Raw genomic sequence first — 26,581 nt, 5'->3', positions numbered from 1 at the left:
CTTTTATCAAAGGAAAATCGTGTCATCATTTTTAGGAGGCGTAAGATAAATCATTTCAAATTTAAAATGAAATTCAATGTAAAATCTGAAATACCGCTGCATACGCACTGTGTTCTGGTAGTAGCTGTAGTCGCCCAGGTGCATCGAGTGTACGAACTGGTCGGTTATACGTCAAATACTAACCTGGCGAGCTTTGCCGTCAATTAGAGAGCGCTTCCAAAAAACAAGTAAACAACAGTGGCGCGTACAGAGGTAAAATGTAGTACATATGTGGAATTTAGGAAACAAATTGGATTTATAATAAATTACATTTAAAATAAATAGTTTATGAGAATAAAGGAATTTTTGTAGGAACAAGGGTGCCAGACCTGAACTGATCCCCTCGTCCCTTCATCATGTATAAAGAAATTATTCAATTTGTAAAACCCTTAAAAGCGTACTTCATTGGTTCTCTTGACAGGCAATGATTTATTACTTTGCATCGAATATGATCCTACTATAGTTTCCACAGTCATAAAAATGGGCGGAAGATTGTTTACATTATACATTATACAATTTATAGATAGAGCTAAGTTAAGTTAAATGTGATTATTTTGATCACAGGAAACTGTATCTCTAAAAGTTCCGTATTTAAACACAGTAACAAGATCATAGTAGATAGGTATCGAATTCAAACACTTGAACATCGGTGATCTCTAACGTTTCAATTGTTTCACTTTGACGCCTACCTACACAGTTCTGTATCGTGATACAGTTGCAATCAAATGTATTAAATATACCTTTAAAGCTCAATTTTAGGCAGGCAACTTGGTAATTTGCTGGAAGAGAAGTAAATGCGCCACATGTCCCCTTATTCCAGGTTTTGGTCTCTGTTTCGCATGTAGGACCCCAGCAAAAGAAGCATTCTAACGCAGAGGCTATAAAGAAGTGAAAAATATTTGAACCATATTAAAGGACTGCGCTGTATAAGTTATTTTACTTACCAGTGTGCAAAATGGCAAAACAGAGGAGGAGAACAATTTTTTGCATTGTCTTGCTATTTAGAATTTTATTCAACTGAGAAAATTTGTTTATTACATAATTGTAGGTCGCAGGTCGATTATTTCTGACGTAGTTATCAAATACTGATTAAAAACTAAACTATTATGAAGAGAGAAAGGTATATAGAATGGTAATCAAAAAAGTAACTCGAAAGAAGAAATGCTAAGTTGGCAAATTGCAAAATCATGTGTTTCTACTTTCTTTACTGCCCACGAAAATCTGGACAACCCATCGGATTATTATGTTGTAGGTAATTAAATTACCTACAATTTAAGGTACCTAAGACCACATTATTCCAAAAAGCGATAGATGTTGATGAAATTTATGGAAAAGACGGTCAATCCCAAGAGCAACATGTCTGCCAAAGCCCGATTCGATTGGCCGTGAAATTAATGCTCCAGGTATTCGTTACTTAATTTCGTTCGTTTTTTTTTTTTCAACTAATTGTTTGATTACTAAACGTTAATTTTAGAAGTTAATATCGTAGATAGAGGTTCTAATTGATCCAAAGAAACGTGTCAAAAAAGAAAAATCTCAAAAAGTTGCAATTAAATAGCCCTTTACAGCTAAAACAGTGGGACGTGTAAAATAGCGTTATAAACAAATTGTCCCAGGGTCAGACAAATGCCGCTCGGGAATTCGCTCTTTTTGCACTAAATAGAGGTCATTTTTACGATAATTTTAAAAACAAGAGAAATCACCTACGCCTCTTTGTTCCCAAGATAACTTTTTTTATATAATGTTACATAATTAATAATACATAATAATACGTTATTCTTTAAGTTTCATCAAGCATTGCTATTTGTGAAAAGATAATGTGGAGTCTTTTATCTTTTTGAATTCTTACTTTTAACTGTGCCTTCTTTTTGTGAAAAAACGGTGTATAAGCTTAATTGCCCATCAATAAATTAATGAACATGAAAGTAACATATGAAGCTGTTGAAACATGCGAGTTGATTGCGTATCTCTGTTTAGTGTGATCTGTTTGAACACTTGGAAGCCAGCCGAGATATCGATGGAGTCAGCGAATCCAAAAATGTTTCTTGGTATTATTTTTCTGTAAATCTAATTTCCCCAATTCTCTAAGTATGTAAACACCACAGACCACCTAGACTGGCCGTATCTAATTCCAATGCACGGGTACCAGTGAATGCAAAATCCGGGAAAGTGGAGTGTGGAAGGCAATCTGATCGCGCGCATCTTTAAGCAGATCCGGATTAAGTAATATTTTTATTACATATTAAACATTATATTGCATCTTATGACAAATATNATATATAACGTTGAAATTTTCTTGAACCTTTTGTTTAATATTAAAATATATTTATTTTCTTGGGAATTGGGTTCTGGTGTGATAGTCAGTTAAAAAAAAAGGATAAAAAACAGCAGCGATTTCTTTCTTGACGTTTCGTTCCTGATCAGGAACTTTTTCAAAAGGCTTTTATTATTAAAATTGTTATAATTAATAAAATTAAAACCTAAACAACAACCATTTTACGTCAAAATTTTAAAAATATGCATCAATCGTCATACAGTGGACATATTTTCATAATATAATATTATCTTTTTCATTTTAAATTTCATTAAATTCATTAAATTTCATTAAATTTCATTTTCATCGTATCCACGTACCACATTGCCGACTAAAAGTATTATGCAGACACATTTACAATATTAAAAAATGCAGGCCTTTTTCAAATTTAAAATGAAAAAAGAAAATATTATATTATGAAAATATGTCCACTGTATGACGATTCATGCATATTTTTAAAATTTTGACGTAAAATGGTTGTTGTTTAGGTTTTAATTTTATTAATTATAACAATTTTAATAATAAAAGCCTTTTGAAAAAGTTCCTGATCAGGAACGAAACGTCAAGAAAGAAATCGCTGCTGTTTTTTATCCTTTTTTTAACACCAGAACCCAATTCCCAAGAAAATAAATATATTTTAACATTAAACAAAAGGTTCAAGAAAATTTCAACTTTAAATAAATAGATATACCTAGTGGAAAATTGAACGTTTTTTTTTTCGGAAACGATTAAAATTCTATGTTGATATTTAACATTAAATCGTTTTTTTTAAATTCGCTTTTAAACTCAATGATTTTTTAATATTTACGACGTTTTTCGTAGATGCAGTTTGCTATCAGTAACAAGTGTACCATTTAGAAAAAAATTTGGATAGTCAAAAAGATATGCCAAAATATTAATTTTCAATATAAATAACTGAGATTTTTTTCATAAATACATATATTTTACTGTTTAACCCCATTAATTTGTGTTTTCGAAAACGTATCATTACTTGTATAGTTGTTACGATCTCAATTGGAACCGCATAAAAACGTTTAACTCATAAATTCTACGGAATCCATAGACGTCCAGAAAGATTTAGCCCTGTCTCGTCTAGATATACTATATTCCAAGCTATATTACCATATAATTACCATACGATTGTCAAGTTTTTTATGTTTAAAATCGCATTGTAATAAACCAGGTCGTAAAATATCTAAAGATTTATAATTATAATCAGGATAATCGCTTAATTTATCTCGAGTCGTGTTTAAAGTAGGAACTTTATTTTCTTTATATAAATTGTGCGCCGCATTACATCTGGTAACATTGTCAATTTTCTTTAATTTTATATTTTACCGTTTCCTCTATGTACCCTGATCAATCCTTCTTTAATTACGCCATGCAATGCTCTGCACGGCACTGGCAAAGCGGCAAAGCTAAGTGAACCCGTTTATCATAGAAAAACATTATTTACGACTTATTGAACCAATACAGATTTGCTTTGATGACCAGCGCGCCACCGTCAATTCTACGTCAGGCGGACTAGTTTACCAATACCGGACTCGCCGAATTGCTATTCGAGCATAAATTACGAGACACATCGTGGTCAAAGCATAAAAAGAAATTTCAGGAGAAGTGCGGTCCTGTGCTTTAAGATTTACAGGTTCCAATTGGCATCGTAACAACTATACCATTATTTCATGAGTAAAATCATTCCTTAAAGTATGTTTATTATGTCTGGATCTAACAGAAAGCAAAATATAAATCTCTAATAATTATTGTAATGTTAAACTGAACATGTTTGTTCGTTTAAAAAGAAAACTTATCCTTGTTAGTATATTCCACATTTATTTACAAATATTTATAAAACACCACTGTAGAAAATCATTTTATTAAGATGATAAGTAAAATTATCAATGAAATTAAACATTTAATTTCAGTAATAAACAATACACATCAAGTTTCGTTAAAAAAATATCGTACTACGGACATTCAAACCTATAATAAAAGTAAACACAGTTAACGAAGACATATACACGGCTTGTAGGACTTGAACACCTGGTTTGTTTTTCAAAGCATCATCCATTTCCCACGAATCATACAAGCGAAGAGGTGGGGTAATTTTACAAAAGTTTGGGCACAGCGATTGCCAAAACAACACCGCAAAGTACCACAAAGCTGAAACTGATACTTTTCGCAGAATTACATAAGTCAGTTTGACATAGAGGACACTCAGCTTCGTCACCGAAACTTTGACAGTCGTAGCTTGGTTTTCCGTCTTTTAATTCGACCAAAGCGCATTTCCTTATCACCATCATCTCCTGTGTTGTCTTATCTACAAACAGCAAATTAATATTACGGATACTAAAAAGTTGTTTTGTATGTATTTAGTACATAAAATTATATCTCTAAAAAGTTTGTAGGTATTTGTTTAATTAATTAATTAATTTATTTTAGAATTACACCATCCAATGACCAATTATTGGATGGAAACTAAAAAAAAACCATTATAAATACAGCTAACGAATACAGAAAATTAAATACAAGTCACAGACAAAATAGCTATAAGCTATATTGTCTGTGTACAAGTCTACAAACAAAGAGATTAAAATGGCAATCAACACATAAAACAGTGAATTGTTAAATGGTAAAAACAACAATATTTTTTATCTTGCTTGCATTTGTACAAAAATGTCTAACATTGCTCTACAATAATTGTAGGTATTACAAATAAAATGTGAAGCGGAAATTCGTGAGGAAAAATATTGGTTCTAAGAGTGGGTAGGTAAAACATGTTCGTATGTCTAGAAGAAATACGAGGTAAGGAAAGCGTTAGTTTTTCTAATATTGGAAGATAATCAAAATCATTTTTCAATAAATTTAACAAATATACCGCAAAAGAATATGAGCAATCTTTAAAAAGGGTAACAAGGTCGTAGCAATGATAGTAGTTGAATGTCAAAATCAAAGATCTACCTATAAATCTAACTGCTACGATGTTGCCACACTGTGAATCATAGATAACTGTGAATAAAATGTTACGATTAAATGTATTATATACCTTTATAGCTCAACCTTAAGCAGGCAGGTTGGTAGCTTGTTGGCTGAGCCGAGTTTGCGCATGCCGTTTCATACCAGGTTTCGATGTCTGTACCACATGTAGTAGGGTCCTTGCAATAGAAACATTTTAACGCAGAGGCTATAAAGAAGAGTGAAAAATATTTAAACCATATTAAAGAACTACACTTTATATGTTATGTTACTTACCAGTGTGCAAAATTGCAAAACAGAGGAGGAGAACAATTTTCTGCATTATCTTGCCTTTTAGAATCTTATTCAACTGAGCAAATTTGTTTATTACAGCATTGTAGGTCACAGGTCAATCATTTCTGACGTAGTTATCAAATACTGATTAAAAACTAAACTATTACTCCAGTTGAATTAGAGTTTGAACGTGAAAAAATATTAATAGACATTTTATTGTACTTTATGACGGGGGATGATAATATCAAAAAAGTAACTCGAAAGATGTGACGCTTAGTTGGCATATTGCAAATAAGTTAGGCATTTTTTCACTTTTTTACTGCCCATCAAAATCTAGACGACCTATCGGAAAATTAGTAATTTTATGTTGTAGACAATTTAAGGTAGCTAAGGTAATATTTCACCAATTTCAGTGATTCACAACTTACCCAAAAAAAAATTAGGAATAGATGCGGCATGAGAAATGGAGTCAATATCGTAAAAAAAAATATAAAATCCTTAGTTTATAGAAAACAATTATTGAAGTTGTAGTACTTTCAACCATTACATAGCTGGACAACTGTAGTCTCTAGCCTCATTCGTAATACGCGTGGAGATCCACGTGGCCTCAGCGACTCCGAATACTGAAATCCGATTTTACAGTCGTCGTTGTCATAGTGTTTACAATAGTTTTTTAGTAGTTAGTGTCAAAAATTACTTGCGTGGATAGCAACTCGGGAGTTGATGGATATCGTTTTACTTTATGGTGAAGCAATAAAACATTTGTGTTATGGCGAAACAAGACATTTGTGTTAGTTCGTAGGAACTGAGTAAAACGGACCCAAATGTGTTTACACGTCGCCTCGGTGAGCATAATTTTGAACAGTTGTAACATAAGGTATGCGAAATTATTTTATTATTTAAAAGCACAAATTAATTTTTTTAAGTAATAATAACAATAGCTGTAAAATCAGTGGAATTTGCTGATATAAAGTAGGTGCTACAAAATTCTATTTATTCCTTTCCTTGCGAAATTCTTTCAAGTTTTGGTCCGTTTTTATCACTGCCGCCCGTCGTGACGGTCGCATTGTGCCAGGTCAGATTTTACAGTGGACCAGTTTCCAGTGAAGTGCGGAAGTGTATTTTTAAATCATTTTCGAACTGCATTTTTTGTTTTTTTTACAAAATTGTATTTGTAAGAGCCCCGTACATCCAAATTTTTTTTTGGATAAGTTCTGGATCATCCTGTAAACTGATAACAAAGTATATTTGAAAATAATTGTTAAAATTCTAAGCTGCAAAGGAATTAAATCTCTATACTGGAAAATTGATCACAAATTGTTTGTTTGAGTTTGAAAAAAAAATAGCTTAATATTATAAATCATTAAAAAATATTAAACGTAAAACGATATTTTTGCTCCAAGATGAGAAAAAGCCCTTGCAACCCTTAAAAACTATAAAATTTTAGTACCTGGTATAAACGAAGAACGAATGGAATTTAAAGAGAAAAGAAACTTATATTTTATATAACCATAAGCATTTCAATCTGCTAAATCATATTTAATCGTATTATCTATTCTATAAAAATCGTAAAATTTAAAAATCATTTGCTTGGTCGAAATTTTATGACAATATATTAATTTTTAATAGAAATAACTGAAATTATCTAGCTTCGTTAAAGTAGTGTTTTCGAAAAAGTATCATTACTTGTATAGTTGTTACGATGTCAATCGGAACCTGTAAATCTTAAAGCACAGGACCGTATGCACTTCTCCTGAAATTTCTGCTTATGCTTTGACCATGATGTGTCTCGTAATTTATACTCGAATAACAATTCGGCGATCCGGTATTGGTAAACTAGTCCCCCTGATGTAGAATTGACGGCGGCGCGCTGGTCATCAAAGCAAACCTTTATTGGTCCACTAGGTCGTAAATATTTATTTTTGTATGGTACACGTGTTCACTTAGCTTTGCCGCTTTGCCAGTGCCGTGCAGAGCATTGCTTGGCGGGGTATGTTGTTGGTATAATACGTATTATTATTTATTAGTTGATAACCAGTAAAGGGTAATAGTTATTAAAATAAATGTTATATGTAATTATCTAGTAATTTAACGTGGCTCTCTGGACTCTTTGAAGCGGAAGATAACGAAATAACTCGGGAAAATCCCCAAATAGTGGGACCGGTTTTTGTCGAAAGTATCGAAACAAACTCAGAGTTTAAAAACAAAGAATTACACGTAAAAAGTCAACGTATTATATTAAATATATATGAATGTTTGAATATTGGAAATCTGGACGCTCTGTACATCGAACAGTAGCAAAGCATAAAACTTTAATAATTTTAATGTCGAAATATTTTTTTCAGATAAAATCCTGAACATGTTTGTTCATTAAAAAAAAAACATTCCCTTGTTAGTATATTCCACATTTATTTACAAATATTTATAAAACTTCACTGTAGAAATTTATTTTTTAATTCGAAATTTAAAATTATCAAATAAATTCAATATTTAATTTCAGTAATAAACAATTATACCTCACATCCAAAAATATAATAAAAATAAACACAGTTAACGAAGACATATACACGGCTTGCGGGGCTTGAACACTTGGTTTGTTTTTCAAAGCATCATCCATTTCCCACGAATCATACAAGCGAAGGGGTGGGGTGATTTTACATAAGTTTGGGCGCCGCAATCGCCAAAACGACACCGCAAAGTGCCACAAAGCTGAAACTGATGCTTTTCGCAGAATTACACAAGTCAGTTTGACACACAGGACATACAGGTTGGTCACCGGCATTTTGACAGTTGTGACTTAGTTTCCCGTCTTTTAAATTGGCTATAGTGCAACCCCTTTCTACCATCATCTTCTGTGTTGTCCTGTCTGCAAACAGAAAACGTTACTGATACTAATAGGTCATTTTATATGCACTCAATACATAAAATTATAAAGGGTGTCCCAATAATCTATGTAGATGGAGCTACCACAGATTCTTGTGATCAAAATAAGAAAACTAAATCTACCTCTTTCCTAAGTCGCCTTGTTTAACCGCTAGAGGGTATCAAAGTTGGCAAAAGAAAGTTTTTTTCAAATAACTTTGAAACGCATTTTTATATTTTTACTCCAGTCGAATTAGATCATAAAACCTGTAAACTAGAATGATAATATCAAAAAAGTAACTCGAAAGAAGTGCAAAGTTGCAAAATTACTTATGTTTTCATTTTTTTCACTGCCCATAAAAATCTAAACGACCTATCGGAAAATTAATCATTTAAGCCAGGAAATATAAAGTTGAACGCAACTTTTTGTTTCGGCAAGCTGAATTTATCACTATAGATGCTAAATATTATGTACAATAACATATTAGTTTCCACAGTCATAAAAATGGGGGGAAGATTGTTTACAGGCTGGTTAATTGTATAATTTTTACATTTCAATGTATTATTATGAAATCTACCATGAAAAAAATCGGTGCGATTGTGGAAGATGCTCGGGATCGTCCAGACTAATAATTAGTTAATTTGTTTATAAGGCCATAACTTGTAAACTATTCTACTTACCGATTCCAGATTTTGTGTGAGTTATTAGACAGTGATAAGGAATGAGAGGATGCGATACCAAAACGTTCTGGTAATAATAACGCAGTTTATAAATGTTTAATTCAAAAGTCATAAATAAACTTCTTCTGTTTATAACTTTTGATCTAATCAATATTTTTTGACGCTTGCTAGTTTTGTAGGTCTTTTGAAAACGAAAAAAAGTACTTTACTGTTTTCTCATGGAAATGAACGGAAAACATTTATAAACGAAAAACATGAATTTACGTAAAAATTATACAATTAACCAGCCTGTAAACAATCTTCCCCCCATTTTTATGACTGTGGAAACTAATATGTTATTGTACATAATATTTAGCATCTATAGTGTCAGAATTGAAATCTGAAAATTTGTATACAAGGGTTTATCAAAAAGATCTATTCAATGAAAATAGTGTCAACTTCCTCGCACTTCCGGTTATTCCGGAAGTCATCATCAGCTCTGTTATTTCAATTAGAACACTATGTAAATTTAAGCATTTTATAATTCTACAGAAAATTCTAGACTATTTTCATATAAGGTACTATGGGCCAAAATGTGACAGTTTACAAGTTATTATTAATTTTCGAAAAAAAATTGAGGGATGTAGGTCATTTTTTAAAATAGAATAACTCCGACATTTTGCTTTATTTATTAATGAAATTTGGCATGGCTAATTTAAAAGCAATGGAATTCAACCAGTTTATGTCAAATTTGCAAAAATTCATACAGAGTGTTTAAAAACATGTGGCCAATATTGTGTGACGTTGAAGTTGATATTTACTCAAAAATTTCAAATGGTACACCCTGTATATTATTACATTAATGGATGCAGAATTAAATTTATTTTATAGATTTTATGGTTCCCTAAAATGTCTACTAATAATTTTTTCACGTTCAAACTCTAATTCAACTGGAGTATTTTTTGAAATTTGGTTCATTAATACATACTTCCATATAAATATCACAAAAAAAAATAATAAAAACGTAATCATGCTATAGGTTCGATTCCTTTTTCTTAAAGATGAAGAGTTTGTTAAACATGTTTTCCTCGTGTATTTATAATAGTTTTGGGATAATTATTTTTTTATTAAATTTTTACAAATGCATTCAAACTTGAAATGACAAAAGTAATTTATTTGATGAGGAAAATAAATAAACTTGTAATAGATGGTTCTCTCACAAGAACTATTCAATATGACCACCGTTTTCTGTAATTCATAAATTAATTCTACGCAAAAAATTGAAATGCACCCTTCTCAATATTCAGTATCAACACTCACAGAGTACACTTTCTATTTTAAAACCTCCCAAATAAAAAAATTACAGGGATTTAAGTCAGGTGAACAAGGTGGCCAGTGATTTCGAGCATCATGTCCCCCGCCTATTCATCTGCCCGAGTATTGATTATTCAAATGTACTCTTAAAAACAAAAGTACAATACAATTTTTATTTTCTTTACTTTGCAGCACTGTAAAATCATTATATTGAACAGTTTTATAAGAGAACCAATTACAGGTTCCTATAAATTATAATACCTACCTTATTTAATTTCTGATATCAAATATTTTACTTTTGGAATGACGTAATAATTTCATGTTTGAATCGAAAACACGTTACTATTAGATAATAAAAGCAGTTATTTACCCAAAACTATCAGGAATACAAACATTTTTAACAAACCTTTCATCTTTATGACAAAACAGAAAATAAAATATGTAGCATTATGAACTCCCACAAAATTATGAGCAGAGTAGTTCAAAGGAGGGGGTATTTTTCACAGTCCTGCTGATGCATTTACTTCGTTTACCATGTCAGGTGATAATTTTTTTTTTGTCAACCTCTAGCAGTGAAACAACTTAGGATAGATGTAACATTAGTTAAATCTGCTTATTTTGATCATAGGAAACTGGTAACTCCATGTACAAGGAATATTAGGATGCCCTGTATCTCTAAATGTTTTGCATTTAAGGACAGTATCAAGATCATAGTATGTAGATAGGTTGGTATCGAATTCAAACACTTGAACATCGGTAATCTCTAACGTTTCAATTGTTTCACTATGACGCCTACCTACTACAGTTCTGTATCGTTAAGTGTTAAATATACCTTTATAGCTCAATTTTAGGCAGGCGTGTTGGGCGTTTGCTGGAAGAGAGACGCCACTTGTGCCACATGTCTTCTTATCCCAGGTTTTGGTTTCTGTTTCGCATGTTGGTCCCTTACAAGAGAAGCATTCTAACGCAGATGCTGTAAAAAAACAGTGGAAGTTATAGAAACTATATTATTTGAAATTGAAATTATAAAAATAAGAAACCGTGACATGTTATTAATTTATAGGGAAACACGACGTATTTGTTTATCAGACAGACGTAGATGCTGGCAGTGTTGTTCCTCGCCCGATACTCCCGTGCATGTCGGTGAGCAAGCATAGGATTTTGTTGAAACAATGTCAGTATGATCGATTGCCATTGCCAGATGTATTAAAACTACGTAAATGCTAAAACTGAAACAATATTCTAGATAAACAAGCTCGCACTTGTCGTTTCCGTTTAAAAAAATCATGCATTTAATGGCTTGATGGTTCGGTTTATTGAGGAATTTTTTAACCTTCTTTCGAATTTATCCTCAAAATGTACAGATTCAAATGCTGACGAAATAGTGACAATTTTAAAGTCTCTGACGAATTTAAAAGATCTTTGCGAGCATTAAGAACTTTACAAATATTCCTTCGGTTTGCCAGAAAAGTGCAGAAACATTAATAAAAATTTTTTCAAGGCTCGACAATTTTTTCGAGGTACAAACCTTTCTAAAAAATCCTCCGCAATAATTTAAGCACGTGTACTATTCAATAAAATGATCCAGGTGAAGGATTTTCTTTGGAGCACTATCATCACAAATACAGGGTGATTCACAAATGGTAACCAAAAATGAAACCTCGTATTCTTTGGTGAATTTTAAGGGAGTCTTTCTACACCAGGAAAATTATCGAAAAAAAAAGAGAAACTCGAAAAAATTCCTATCCGCGATATTATTGTAAAATTGTCTAAAGGAACATAATACAAGACATCTCTCATCTCGTGAGTCAAAAAATTTTAATAGCTAACTTTTCTATTTAAACAAATAAGTGAGAAAAACAATTTTTTCACTTTGCAGGGAAAACCATCAATTTTAGCGAAAAGTGACCCACAGACAGCTTGTAAGGAGTAAAATCATCTACAAAATGAGACTTGTTAAATTAAAAACGGTTAATAAACAAAAAAGTTATTGCAAAAAACAAGAAAAGTGCCCATTTTTATTTGTTTATAACTATATCGCATTTATTGTTAAAATTTTATAAAACCTATGACAAGTTGAGGGTTTTGTCATACTTTAAAAGTGTGCCAAAAGTGGGCGCTGTAGGTGCAATAGTTTTCGCACAATTCAATTTGTTTATAACGGAGGCTCCAAAAGTTATGAACTTTAAGCCTCTGTACAGGCGTTAATTTTCAACAAACATGATTCTGAAACCGTCATTGTAATCTTAAAGACGTAATTAAGCGACCTATTAAAAAATATCACCGTTTTTTTGACACTAACATTCTCAAATTGTACATTAAAAAACCGTGCGTTTTTCGCTTATAAACAATTTGAATAAAATTGTTGCTATTTGTGCTACCTCACCGAAAATAGATTCAATGGATAGCTGGCAAAAAAAATACAAATTTAAAAAAAAGCAGCCTGTATGACCAACAGGAGCCAAGATAAGAATGTTTTTTTAAAAAATCGTAGCGCAATTGTTTATAAACATTAAGACCTGAATTTTTCGCAAAATAAAGTTTACGACGTAAACTACGATTTCCCGTGAATTGCATTGAAAAATGTGGAAAATTAACGACTCACGAGCCCTTTAAAGAGAAGGTACTTGCTAAGTAAACTGTCCGGCGTGGTGATGGGGGGAAGCTCAAGTTCAAATTGATGCGCGCTGTAAAATTTTGCAAAATCTCGGCTTCTATTCATCGTAGAAACTAATTTTTTTTTAAACTGGAGTAGCTCGACGAAAAAATAACAATGGACATATTTACGAATTCGTAGAATAACCCTGAACCCCAGAAAAAATGCATATTTTAAACTTAATTTTTTTAATTTACAAAAATGTCACAAAAATTATTGTTAAACGAAATATTAATTAAAATTTCAATTTCGGAATTATTTTACTATTATTAAATAAATAAATAAAGCTATCGTTCATTTAAAAAGTTATTTTTTTACATATTAAGGCAAAGTAAACCTGTTTTTTCAATATTTTGTTAGCTAGTTAATTACGATTTAAATGTAAAATTAAAGTAAAAATTAATAAATTATTTTCGTTTTTTAAGTTTTACTCGAAAATCAGTCTTTTTTTGAAAAACACAAGGAGAGTAGTAATTTGTAGAAAATTGAAAGACGAATCCGAAAATATCATGGTTGTTACCATAAAGCAGTGGCGTACTATTTTATTTAGAAAAATATGCCACCGATACCCTGTATCTCCGCCACTGGAGCATGTAAATTTTAGGACAAGCCCTCAGATTTTGGGCAATGTTTACATAAATACATGTGCCTAATTTCAAATTATTTCACTTACTAGTTTTTAAATTATTTAAAAAAATTAAGAATATTTTTTGAAGTTTAACACTCTGTATCTTTTTAACGAAGCGTCCTACATAAAAACTTTATACGAAAGACCCCTTAAAATTCACCAAAGAATACGAGGTTTAATTTTTGGCCACCTTTTGTGAATCACCCTTTATATTCATTCAATATAGCTACTCATATTAAATAATTAATGACAGCATACAATTAGAAGTCTATAACCCAACGATGACTATGTTGCATGAACGTGGACAAAATTGGTGGAAATTTTCATTGGCTAGAAACAACAATAACATATAAAATCTGTAAATAGACCTTGAGAACACTATTTCTGGACATGACAATATAACCGGAGTGTATTAGTTTTAACAAAATAGTTGTTATACCTAAATGATGCAAATATAATAATTTTAAAACTTGGGAATGTTAGGAAATGTATAAAATCTACATGCTTATTAGAAAAATCAAAAGTAAATCTAAAGATCGTAAAGTTAGACAATGTGGTCTAAATAAACATTTATTATGCAGCTATTTGTATAATTACAAGTAATTTGCTCTTAATAAATTTAAGCAGGTGAAAGACAATTGGCAGTTACAAAGTTGTTTCTGTCCAGGTCAAGTTAAAACTTCGTTACGTTATAAAGTTTAGGGAGTTCTATCAGCCAATATTAGATCAGTTACAATTTTAAGAAACAAATAGATACTGTTTGGGTTTTAACAATTTTAAGTGCGTTTTTCTTCGTCTCTTTGAGCAGTTTCACTTCTAAACAACTTGTTAGATGTCTAGGCCTTGCTCTAGTTGAGTATTTACATATTTGGAGAATTATGACTAGATTTGTATCTATATGAAATTTGCAATAACTAGTACATACATCCTGTTGAAAGGTTTGTGCAGGGTTCAAATAACGTTCTACTCCCCTTATAACCCAATCAAATTGGATTTTTTCGTGGCAAAATTTAGATCAGTAAACAGACACGTCAAAATTAGGAAAAATCCGTAGAATTGAATGAACTACTTTTCTGTAGTTTCATTTTAAACATGGCTTTTTTTCATTTTAGAAAAAAATGTTTTAGACAAAAGTAGAACTTTTCGTAACAAAAATATTGATAAACAAGATTAGTTATTGCAAAAAACCGCATTTTTTTAACACTTCTATATCTTTAATCAAAAAAAAATAATTACGAATCTTTCAGAATAGGTAGTCCATCGAGAAATTGAATCTAATATTGCAAGATAGGGCTTTTAATATGCGAAAATGTGACGAAAAAGACTACAAAGAAGCGGTAGTTAAAACAATTTGGAACACCACCGCTAAAATGCTACAAAATAAATATTATAAAGAATTCAATATAGTATTTATATTCCAGTAAATGAAATTTGTAATACATGTAAATCAAAAGGTAATTCGTTTCAGATTGAAACTTGGTTTAATCGTTAGTTTAGGCAAAAAGAAATAATATTTCCCAAAAAGTATCGGTTTAAAACAACAAGATCACTGTTTAAACAATGATTATAATGTAAAAATTACCAAAAATTAAGTTTTTTAGCTGTATTAAAAAGCGCTCTCTAACAAGAGTTTATGCTTTTGTTTATACTTATAGGTTTTCAAAAAACGCTTCATTTGAGACCTGCTAAATTAAAATCCATTAATAATTTGTTTAAATTGCAAAAAACCATCGAAATTTGAATTTGCTATAAATAGAAGAAGAGCATAAATCGTCTCTAACCTGCAGTAAAAATTGTTCTAGGACCATTTTTAGCCGAGCTAGCGTTTTTTTTAAATTCATAACTTGTTTATTTATAAACATTAAGACTTGAAATTTCGGGAATAAATCGACGTTTCTGTCTTATTTCCTCCACCACATTCCAGGTGTAAAAATGTATTCGACGAGGTTTTTAAAGGGTTAAAAATTACTATAAAATGCATTTTTTCCGTATCTTTAACCGTCATTATGAAGTTTAAGGGTTGATTGATTTTTCAATAACTGCGTGTTTAATAATTGTACGCTCAAATTAAAATGTATTTATTTTTAGTATTTCATAAAGTTTGCATTGATATGTTTCTAAATTTCTTATTCATTAAATTGTCCTGCCGAATTACACTCGATGTTTGTATTGATACCGGGTAAATTTGTGTAGTTTAAATTCTAAGCTCAGTATCAATACAAACCTTTTGTGCAATTATGACTGAAAAAAAAACTATTTTTTGCGAACTTTGGACACCATTTTGAAAATGAAGCCCAGCTGGAGTATAATAGTTCATTCAATTGTACGGAATTTTTCCTAATATTTACGTGTCTTTGTTTATTGAACTAAATTTTGACAAAAAAACGAAGTATTTTCGACAATTTGACTTTCCTTTTGGTTTCCTTTTAGCAAAAAATGATAATGAAACTTTAAGAATTTTTTGCGATTTTAAAGCATTATATAAAAAACTAATTTTGACAAAAAACGAGGTATTTTCGACAATTTGACTGACCTATTATTCCTTTTGGTTTTCTTTTAGGAAAAAATGATAATGAAACTTTTAAGATTTTTGCGATTTTAAAGCATTATAACGAGCGTTCAAATAAAAACGTGGTCGAAGTTGGCTCTGACACATTGGACGTAGGGAGTAGCTTATAGCGACCAACTTAACCTCATTTCTCAACGAGCTGTATAGCAGCTGTCAGTTTCAATAACGTTAATGTCTATATAACTTTATTTTAAAGAATAATCGTGATAACAATAACAAACAATTAAAGGAGCTGCGGAAAGTGAAATGAAACCAGGCTTCATCAGAAAAAGGTGATATTATGAAGTTCACCGTAGTTGTTTAAAAACCATTCACAAAATACAGCCCGTCGCGGAAAATCAACTTCATGAAGTTCTTGCTGACAAGTTAAACGATAGGAGAACAAACGCAAATCTTTTTTTAACACTGTGTGGCAGGTACCGACTGATACTCCCACCATTTGTGATAAAACACGTACAGAAGTTCTTGGCGCATTTTCCATTATTTGTTGAACATTTTCTTTTAATTCTTCAGTCCGCTTTTTAGGTCGGCCGCTTCCTTCTTTTCTTGTTACACTGCCCGTTTCACGAAAAACATTAACACAACGCTGAACTGCACTTTGAAAAATTTTGTACTCAACAACGCCGGGAAATTGATTTTGAAATTCTATGAAACATTCCTCAATAGAATACTTACTTCCATATTCCATCAATCTTGCGTCCATTTCTAAAGTAGGACTCTATGATAAACACTTTTTGTTCTTGAGAAAACACCATTTTAAACGCTTTTTAAAACGAAAATATTCAAATTGATAGCGGCGATAGACGTTTAAGTTCATTTGCTATACGCTACGCCCTACGTCCAAATTTTCAGAACCAACTTGACCACGTTTTTATTTGAACGCTCGTTATAAAAAACAAATTTTGACAAAAAACGAGGTATTTTCGATAATTTGACTGACCTATTATTCCTTTTGGTTTTCTTTTAGGAAAAAATGATAATGGAACTTTTAAGATTTTTTTGCGATTTTAAAGCATTATATATAAAAAACAAATGAGTGTTGGATTTCGAACATATAAACCAAACTTTTGTTATTTCATTTTTTCGATTCCTTCCTTTTGTCTGATTACAGTGATATACATGTCATACAGGGTTATAACTTATAGTGGGGGTCAGCTGAATACTGATCTGAAATTCAACTGTTAGAACGACATTGGAAAATAATTTAGTGTAATTCAAAAATGTTAAACGTCGTGGAAAAGGATCCTGTAGATTAGCCACAAGATTTCAAGTATGTCATAATATGCTGTAAAAATCAGGTCAGTAAACAGATTATTTACATATTTTCGTGTATTTCATGTATGCAAATTTTTTTCAATGGTTTTTTACCCACTTCATCGATGACACTAACTTCGTTCAATATTTTTTTTTAGTATCGCTCACAGAACTTCATTGAGGTCAAACTGGTTTCCTGCAAATCATAAAATTATGATTCCTTCATGAGGAAAAGTTATTTACAAAAATGTCCTTTGTATTGAACACGTTGAGGTTATTATAAAACACATTTTATGGTATAGTACTTTTTTATAGTAAAGTAGTCCTGTTAGCGAAAAATCATAAAATTACACCAGTTCTATGGCAATCTTGATTTTATCGATTGTGCATTGTGCAAATTTAGATTCACTTTGTATAAAAAATAAAATTCATATAAAACTAGGTTATTCGGATATTCACAATGTCCCCCATTTAATTGCAAAAGACGAATGGCTAAGTAGGTCACTGTTGATAATCCATAAAATTCATAAGATTCCTGAATTAATATTCTCATCACAGCCTGCTTAGCCAACGTCGCTTTCCAACTATGGAGCTGTCATAACATGCAATGCACCGAGCGAGTTTCATTGCACAACATAAGCAATATGATGGTTATATGAATGATAATATCTACGCGTTTTTTGTCATGGAAAATTTTGCCTATGAAATATGAGAGAGTACCTCAGGGTTCGCTCCCGGGGCCACTTCTTTTATCTTGTCCGAAATTTAGATGACAATTATTGCGGGTTTATTTTAGCGTTTCTACTAGCATAATAGCACTCGTGGCAATGGTTAATATAATCTAGGAATGCATTTAAAATGTACAGTTAAAAACTCTTTTATCTACTTATGGAGTGGAATTTTAAAAACATTGGCAAGGCATATTTTAATAATGATTTATGATTAGTCGAGCGTAGGTACATACATAAATACTTTCAATTATAACTATACCATTTACGTCTACATTCGTTTAGAATACAAAACATTTTTGAGTCACACAGGTAGCAGCGGAAATAAAGTTTGTAGGTGCTGCACATAATTTCATAAGTTATGTAAAACGTAAATGTTTGTTACAGCAAAATAAAATAAGAGTAAGAAAAAATATTAAAGTTTTTATTATCAACAGGTGTATTATAGATTATAGTGACCTCATTCCCAAGAATAGATGGTTATTAACAAATCCGTGTTAATGAAATATAGAGTGCAACAAATTCTGTAACTTAATAAATAGAGGTTTGTCGCAAAATTCCTAAAACACGACAATTTTCATTTTCAATAGGGCATATTACAAAGAGGTTTGCTTATTTTTTAATTATCTGGGAGGTTGCAGCAACCCCCAATTTTTTTTTAAATGGAAGGGTAGGTTGATTAATTATTTATTTTAAAGCTTTTCACAATTACGTATTTTTTTGTTACTCTTTATAAGCAAAAAAAATAAAATAAGGAAATGTTGAAAAATTGCTGAAAAATTTGTTGCTGACAATCGATAATAAAAAGCATTCCGAACATTTTGTAACATTTTGTAGCATTTCTTTGTTGAAGCTCGACGATGCCGTTAGGATTTGTCCAACAGTTGCAGTATTTTAACGAAAAACAAACTAATTGTAAGAGTCATGTATTGGTTGTCGACGTCTGTCGTCATTGATAATTATCGATAAACAATCTTCATTTTGCAACGTGTGTAGAGCGTGATGGAGTCTTTGCCAGAAAGTATTCGTGACGAGGCCGAAGCTGCATTATTCTAACAAAATTTAAAATAATTTACGACAAGGAATATTCATCATTCATTAACATAAAATACAGAACAAACAAACAAAGAAGTTTTCTTGGCGTATTTTATACAAACGAAAATTCAATTCCTCGACTATGTGGACGTATTAAATGCTCAAATTTACGTTGAACGTCTATGGACATGAAGATACATATTAGCTTTTTATTGATGAAAGTAAATTTGTTAGTTGATACTGCTGGTGGGTGCAGATGTTACAACTAGTGAAGATGTGCATAGAGCATATGGAAGAAAAAACGATATCCTACTGGTTCATCTCCCATTCATAAAAACTCACAAGGAGCACGATTTTAAGTGTTAGTTTTGGCGTTAGCCCAATAAAGCTGTATCGAAAACACCTAAGTTTGCGTCCAAACAAAACAACAACCAGCCAACTGTTCTCAACTACCGACAAGGAAAAGTACCGTTCAATCAGTAAGAAAAAAACCTGCAAATATTGCCAGATTTCTAAAACTAGAAAATCCAAAAACATACTAGTTAGTTATTTCGCAGATCAGCTGCTACTTTCTTAGCAGATTGTGAAGGAAACATCATAATTGAAGCGTTTTCAAGGTTGGAAAAGAGACAACTCTAACGCTACCTTTTCTACTTACAATTAAATAGCAAATATTAATAGAATGATGTCTCAAAAAGAAAATTGTGTTAGTTTTGGAATCCAATTTCACAATGCAAAATTTCCTATTAAAATTGTAAATTTCCAAAATAAAGCGTTTTTGTGATTTTCGTATGGAAAGAAACGTAAGAGGATAATAATATTCAAGGATGTTATTAACCTTGTCTTTAACTGTTCAAAATATAAATATTTATACATAAATAGTACAAAATGGTGACTATAGAGCCATTCTCTGCAGCATGCAGTATATCGATTTAAATTTGCATATGGAAAAAACAAAAAATCCTTAATCAACATGAATATGGTTATAGTAATCGGTAGGGGGTTTTCAAAACATTAATTTTTGTGTACCTAATTGAGTATTTGAAGTAAAAGGTTCAATTTTTGACAAAAAAGGGCCAAACATATATCTATAAATAATGTTAAAATCAACTCATTTTCCTTATTCTAGAAAGTTCAGAACATCTTTTAAATCAGTAAAAACAATAGATTTTCAGAAAATTGTACAGTGGTGTTACCCCAAAAAAAAAACGAATATTTTCTTTCGTGTCTCTTGTGAAAATATGTTTTAAGAGCCCCTTCAAAAACACAATTAAAAAAAATTTTTTTAGAGGTCACTCAAGATTTTTAAAAATTTCCAAAATCGTCAAAAATTGAGTTTTTTTTTTCTTTTTAAATTATTTTTCTCGTTATTTTATCATTTTCTAGGTTGAAAAAATCTCGATTCTGAAAATTTCAAATCGATAGGTATTTTAATTTCTAAAGGTCACTCATAATTACTTTAACTTTAAAAGTAGTGTACCTAAAATGTTTTCGAGCGACCTCTAAAAATAAATATCAACAAACTAATATTTTTTTTTATTGAATTTGATGAACAAAAGAATAGAAATAAATCACGAGAGACTTAAAAAATTTCTCGAGGCAAAATTTACTACCGCACTGTGAGTATCAAATATTTATAATTTTTTATTTTTTTTAAATTTAAGTGTCTCATAATTTATTTTTATTCTTTTGTTCATCAAATTTAATAAAAAAAAATATTAGTTCGTTGATATTTATTTTTAGAGGTCGCTCGAAAACATTTTAGGTACACTACTTTGAAAGTTAAAATAATTATGAGTGACCTTTAGAAATTGAAATATGGATTTGAAATTTTCAGAATCGAGGTTTTTTTCAACCTCGAAAAAAAATTCAATTTTTGACGATTTTGGAAATTTTAAAATATCTTGGGCGACCCCTAAAAAATTTTTTTTTGAGCTGATTTATTGAGGGGGTGCTTAAAACATGATAAACTAACATATTTTCACAAGAGACACGAAGAAAAAAATCGTTTTTTTTTGGGACACCCTAAAATACATACTAATAAATAGTTTTATTTCGATGGTGATTAAAAAAATGTAGTCATAAAAACTTAACTTTTTACACTGAAAATAAGTAAAAAAACTGTCACTTCTGACACAATCGTAGACAAAAAAAAAAGAAATAACAAACTGTTGTTGAAAACGTTATTTATGAGCCTCCTAGACAAATTAAGTTTTACTTTCAGTCATAAAAGATTCTCCCAAGCGTTTGTGTTATTTTATTAAAAGTATATACAATAGTACAAGCCACAGTGAATGGAAAATACCTAGTTTCTATTTTTATAGAATCGCGCGGGTGTCCGTATTTCAACTAAGCCAGGTTTGAAAACAGTATTCAGAAATACCCACGATTTGGAATAATTGTTGACAAAAATGTGCTGCTGTTGATTTAAATTGCCTGTTAACCCACTGACTTCCTTAAATGCCAACTAAGACAAGAATTTTATTAAGTTTCATATATTGTTCAAAACGGTTTTATTTGCATTGTCAAATTTTACAACTTGTTGAATGGATTAATCTTAGTGTTAGTAATCCCGCTATCCTCATTATACAATAACATGTATATGTCTGCCTCTGATCTGAAGCTTCGCATCGATCAATTTATTCGATACGTATCTAGCGGCACTCTAATGCCTGCCCTGTTGGCCTGGCGTGCCGGTGAAGAATCCAGGTTTTTTGCTGAGGTACGTTCCTCGTGCATTTCATTGTCGTTTGTGCGTGTGAAAAGGAGTTTGACACTTTGCTTGGCCGAGTGTATGACAAGTGTTTTTGTGGCAGTCGGCAGCATTGTGTATCGTGCATAGTGAGAGCATAGTCGCCACCAGTTGCAGGATTACATTGCATTTCCTCAACCTTAGTTAGAAATGTTTAAGTTGCCTTTGTTGTTCTCGGGCTAGGTTCTGTGAGGACGAACCCGCTATCAGAACCCCTAGGCCCGCCCTGATGTTAACTTCGCCGTTCTCCACTACTGGCATCTTCAGTGGTAGCGGCTTTAGAACCAACAAGAACCGATGTCAGTACCAGGGCGGGCCTAGGGGTATGTTAGCCCCCGCAGAGCCTAGTCCGAGAACAATAAAGGAAGCTCAAAAATTCCTAAAGACTAAACTAAGCTAAGGAAGTTAAAGGTAAACCCGAAAAATCATCGAACCATGTTTAAATAACACCACGGGTCGTGAACTCACTAAACCATTGCCCTGTATCTTTAAAATTAGTAACTTTAGAACCTTGATTCATTGAGGTTTTTTGTCCAAAAGAAACAATCTCCTATTATTACAAAAAACACTGTAGAAATTTCACAGGAAATATTTCGCTGTATTTTTTAAACGCTCTACATTTTCAATGACAAGATACTTATTTGGTATAAAATGTCTATTATAATTATATGTATGTCAGAATTGCACTGAAACAATAGAACATCCCTATTTTCTATTCTATTAACTCACGAATAGCAATAGAGTGTTCTGAAGTGGAACATGGCTAACAATACGAAAATAATGAACTAAATACCATTTTTTTCAAGGTTCGTTTAATCATTCAATTGAAATGCCACGCCATACACATAATAGTCATATATTGTAAGTATCACTATCTAAAATTCGTCATAATATAAAAAATACGCCAGAAAATAGTGTAACAAATTTTATGAACTAATAGAAGAAACTCTACAAAATGGGGAAAAAGTTCTAAAAACGTACCCAACTAAATGCCTTTATAAGGAATCTACACCTCTTGGAATTTTACCATGCCATGACAAATTTGATGTAGAATGATGTAGAATCTTGTCAAGAATCAGTGAGGCGAAGGTTATACAGTGTGAAATTAAACTAAATTCGCTATGTCAAACACAAAAATGTTAAAAAAACCTCTGAGAAACATTGATTAGTATTATAAATTGCCATGTTTTATCAAAAAATAAATAAATAAATATGTACTCGGTATCCCGTCTAGGAGAAATGATGTCATCAATAAGTTTTGTAAAAGCCGATTCTAGTTTTTTTTTGCGCTTTTTGTTTGAGAGCTTGTATATCTTATCAGTACCAAAATGATTTGTTCCGAATTGAAACCAAATTAATTAAATAAAGCACAATTTAAAAAATTACAATAGTATTTAACTTGCTGTATATTGGCAACGGTTAGGAATAAATATTTGAAATTTGGCTGTGATTGCGTTACTTTAAAAGAATTAGAAAAATTGTTTTCTAACAATGTGTTGCTTGTCTGTGTCTGAATACTCAATAAGCGCGATCTAAATATAGTGGTCAATTTTTAATTTACAGGAAAATGGCCTTGTTTTACTTGACCGAAATAAAAAATTATACTTACATTTAAAAAAAAAATGAGAATTTAAATTCTAACGCTTTCATTTATTACAATTAAATTTAAATTTCTGTATCGACATAAAGTAAGTATTAAGAAATAATAAATAATCGAAAAATGTTAGTTTTGGTGCTTTTATTTTAAACTTGAGCTCCTTAAATATTTTTAATTAGAGCACAACTTTGTCAATACTATTAATTCAATAAATATTAACTCATAATCATAATAAAAACCGATAGAAATAATATTTGCTCATTTTGTATAATATTATTAACTAACGATATTTGAGTTTAGCTAAAGATTCCGAAAATCTCTTTATATGTACAGGGTGTCCGTTAAAGAATGGGCCAATCTTTACCACTACATTCCACGACGAAAATTAATAGGAAAAAGTCATATACAATGTTGCTCAGAAACGCTTACTTTTTAAGATACAGGGTGTTGAAGTTGAAAAAATAAATAACATTCTCTTTAATATTTTTGAAACTAATTTCGTGAAATTTCGTATGAGGGGGTTTTTTGAGATGAGAAACTCGGATTATAGACGATTTCGTTGTATCTTCTAGAGGGGGCCACAAGCGACCATTATTAGGACGCATTTAACATGCCAAATTTTTTTTTGTGCCACGGTGCCACTTTGGGCTGGAAAAATCTTTTCTGCTTAAAAAAGGTATACCTTCTTCTCTTTAAAGCCAACCGTTTTCTACAAAAAGGCATTTAAATTTATAAATCCATACAAAAATTTGTTTAAGTTATTTTAACAAGAAATTATTTCGAAGTAGTGGATAGATATGAAAGGAAATGTTATTTTGTTTTTCAACTTCAACACCCTATATCTCGAAAACGAAGCGTTTATGAACAATATTGTATATGACTTTTCCCCATTTTTCGTCGTAGAATCTGCTGGTAAAGTTTGGCCCATTCTTTAACGGACACCCTGTATATCTAGATAGCGCTTATTTTCATTAAAGGGAAAAGTTGTTTCTAAAATATAAATAAAAATGTGTAATTTTTTAAAAATCCTACTTGAATATTTAAGTTGGAGATAGATATTAAAATTTAGAAATTTAGTAATTGGAAAATCGAAACTGATAGACAGATTGTTCTTGGCAAACTAGAAACTTTTTAAAATATACCTAGAAGACTAGAAATATCGCGATTTTTTTTTGTAAAAGTTTAATATACAGGGTGTCCCAAAATTAATGCAACAAAATTTAGTCACAGATTCTTAAAACAAGTTTTTTATATCTCAGAATCCTGTTGTACGATAATCACTAAATTTGGTACACAGAGGTTTTATGACATGTGGAATCTGACGGTGCTACGCTTTTTGACTGGGAAACTCCTTAAGATAATTTTTCGTGTTCCCCCTTGTCTTTGGAGCCAAAAAAGTTTGATCGCATATTTAAATTTCTTATAAATTATTAGTCCGCTAGAAAGCAATTAAATTTAGAAACTTTTTTGTCTCTTGATACTTTTTTCGTAAAACGCAATGTTTTCGAGAAATATGTCAAAATGTGATCGAATGCATATCGCGATTCGCCCATTTTCCTCAGACATTGCGTTTTACGAAAAAAATATTAAGAGACAGAAAAGATTCTAAATTCAATTGCTTTTCTAGCTAACTAATAATTTTTAAGAAATGCAAATTTGCGACAAAATTTTTTTGGTTCCTAAGACAAGGGGCCCACGAAAAAGTGTCATGAAACCTCTGTGTACCAAATTTAGTGATTTTCGTACAACAGGATTCTGAGATATAAAAAAGACTATTCTTAGGGGCATATTTCAGGGGGCTGTAACTCCGAAAGAGGGGGCCGCTTGGCAAAAATAAAAAATACGGGTCCCCTAAATTTGTCTTAACTATGACCAAATTTTGTTGCATTAATTAAATCATGTTTAACTTCACCCTATATAAAAGGTAATTTCGAGGCCCTTTCAACACTGAATCAGAATTAAAAGTGGTCTCATGATTGGTATTAGATCACCGCTTTAAATATTTAACAATTCACCGTTCTGTGACATTCAACCGTTTCAACTAGCAACTAACCGCACAGATCCTTAAGACTCACTTATACTCTTAGCACGTACTACACAAAATAGAAAAAGAACACATTAAAATCGCGGTTAATAATAGCATATCGGCCGTTAGCTAACAGGCACTAACTTAAAACCAAAACGCAAAATTCTCACTTACCGATCTGCAGGATAGCGACGCAAACGAAGGCGAACACTACTTTATTCATTTTTTTTTGTAAATGTTGAGCGTTTTTCTGTACTGAGGTGTTTTCGAGTAGCTTATTCGAATACTGTGCCTCGTTTCCGTTACGGATACGTGGGAGGACGAGTGGGTCACGTGGTCACGAAAAGGACGGTGTGGAACTTCTGTTCTGACGGGGCCGGCGAGCGTTAGCGACGCCGTCGAGATGCCGCGCGCAGGAGCGTACTTGAGGATTTTAAGTTGTGGACAATAAAATGGTTCCCGATTTACAATGTTTATAAAGGAGTATAAAAGTTGTAGTTTTTTTATTGTCCATACCTGTACAATTACAACTCTATATCCTTAAACCATAGGAGTATGCGGGGAAAATAAAATTTAGAACACGTGGCGTTAAATGGGATGAGGTAAGCTCCATTTTCAGTCGAAAAGCAACTGGTCCTATACAGCGTGTCCCACTAGTGCGGGAAGGTCCGATATCTATGTTAAAATGAGAAGTATATGGATTTTTCTTTTTACTGTGTTGCCACATTTCTCGGAATGTACAAATTAAAAATATATTCAACTATACAGGGTGTTCCACTTCTTCTGGCCAGACACCAACTTCGTTTTTTAAATGGAAACACATATTTTTTATATTTTTTTCGGATTCTACAACAAAAATAAAGGGTACTTTGTGTAGAATTCAAATATTCACAGTTTTTGA

At 31.5% G+C, this 26,581-nt stretch overlaps 3 protein-coding genes across 4 annotated transcripts in view; all 3 read right to left on the bottom strand.

Moving 5' to 3' along the window:
* LOC111692295 overlaps positions 1 to 1,066 on the bottom strand; it is a 3,956-nt gene extending 2,890 nt beyond the window's left edge. Inside the window, exons 1-2 of the mRNA XM_023456213.1 lie at positions 984 to 1,066; positions 780 to 917 (exon numbers count right to left, since the gene is read on the bottom strand). Coding sequence (XP_023311981.1) covers positions 780 to 917; positions 984 to 1,029 — 184 coding nt within the window. The 5' untranslated portion in view covers positions 1,030 to 1,066. The remainder of the gene's footprint in view (positions 1 to 779; positions 918 to 983) is intronic.
* Positions 1 to 26,050, bottom strand: part of LOC108911260 — a 29,034-nt gene extending 2,984 nt beyond the window's left edge. Inside the window, exons 1-3 of one of the 2 annotated variants that reach the window (XR_002763195.1) lie at positions 25,855 to 26,050; positions 11,268 to 11,408; positions 8,116 to 8,465 (exon numbers count right to left, since the gene is read on the bottom strand). Coding sequence is in view for 1 of the 2 variants with exons in the window: in XM_018716150.1 (XP_018571666.1) it covers positions 8,254 to 8,465; positions 11,268 to 11,408; positions 25,855 to 25,903 (402 nt within the window). In the remaining variant the exon portion in view is untranslated. Of the gene's footprint in view, positions 1 to 8,069; positions 8,466 to 11,267; positions 11,409 to 25,854 lie in introns of those variants that run through there. The other variant, XM_018716150.1, reaches the window with a different exon arrangement.
* On the bottom strand, positions 4,211 to 5,707 carry LOC108911262. The gene is made up of 3 exons (XM_018716153.1): positions 5,603 to 5,707; positions 5,397 to 5,534; positions 4,211 to 4,670 (listed from the first exon to the last, which is right to left on the bottom strand). The coding sequence occupies exons 1-3, from the start codon at positions 5,646 to 5,648 to the stop codon at positions 4,459 to 4,461; spliced, it is 396 nt and encodes a 131-aa protein (XP_018571669.1). The 5' UTR covers positions 5,649 to 5,707; the 3' UTR covers positions 4,211 to 4,458.
* Positions 26,051 to 26,581: the final 531 nt, after the last annotated feature.

Source organism: Anoplophora glabripennis, unplaced genomic scaffold (genome assembly GCF_000390285.2).
Source record: "Anoplophora glabripennis isolate ALB-LARVAE unplaced genomic scaffold, Agla_2.0 scaffold353, whole genome shotgun sequence".
In the NCBI taxonomy this organism is placed as follows: Eukaryota; Metazoa; Arthropoda; class Insecta; order Coleoptera; family Cerambycidae; genus Anoplophora; species Anoplophora glabripennis.
Note: the sequence above shows the minus strand (reverse complement) of the source record. Positions and strands in the feature narration are given on the sequence as shown.

Coding starts and splice junctions, on each gene's coding strand:
- LOC108911262 (XM_018716153.1), bottom strand. CDS start 5,648: ATGCAGAAAATTGTTCTCCTCCTCTGTTTTGCAATTTTGCACACTG. Junction 5,535..5,602: donor TTTTGCAATTTTGCACACTG/GTAAGTAACATA, acceptor TCTTCTTTATAG/CCTCTGCGTTAAAATGTTTC. Junction 4,671..5,396: donor CTTAAGGTTGAGCTATAAAG/GTATATAATACA, acceptor TGCTGTTTGTAG/ATAAGACAACACAGGAGATG.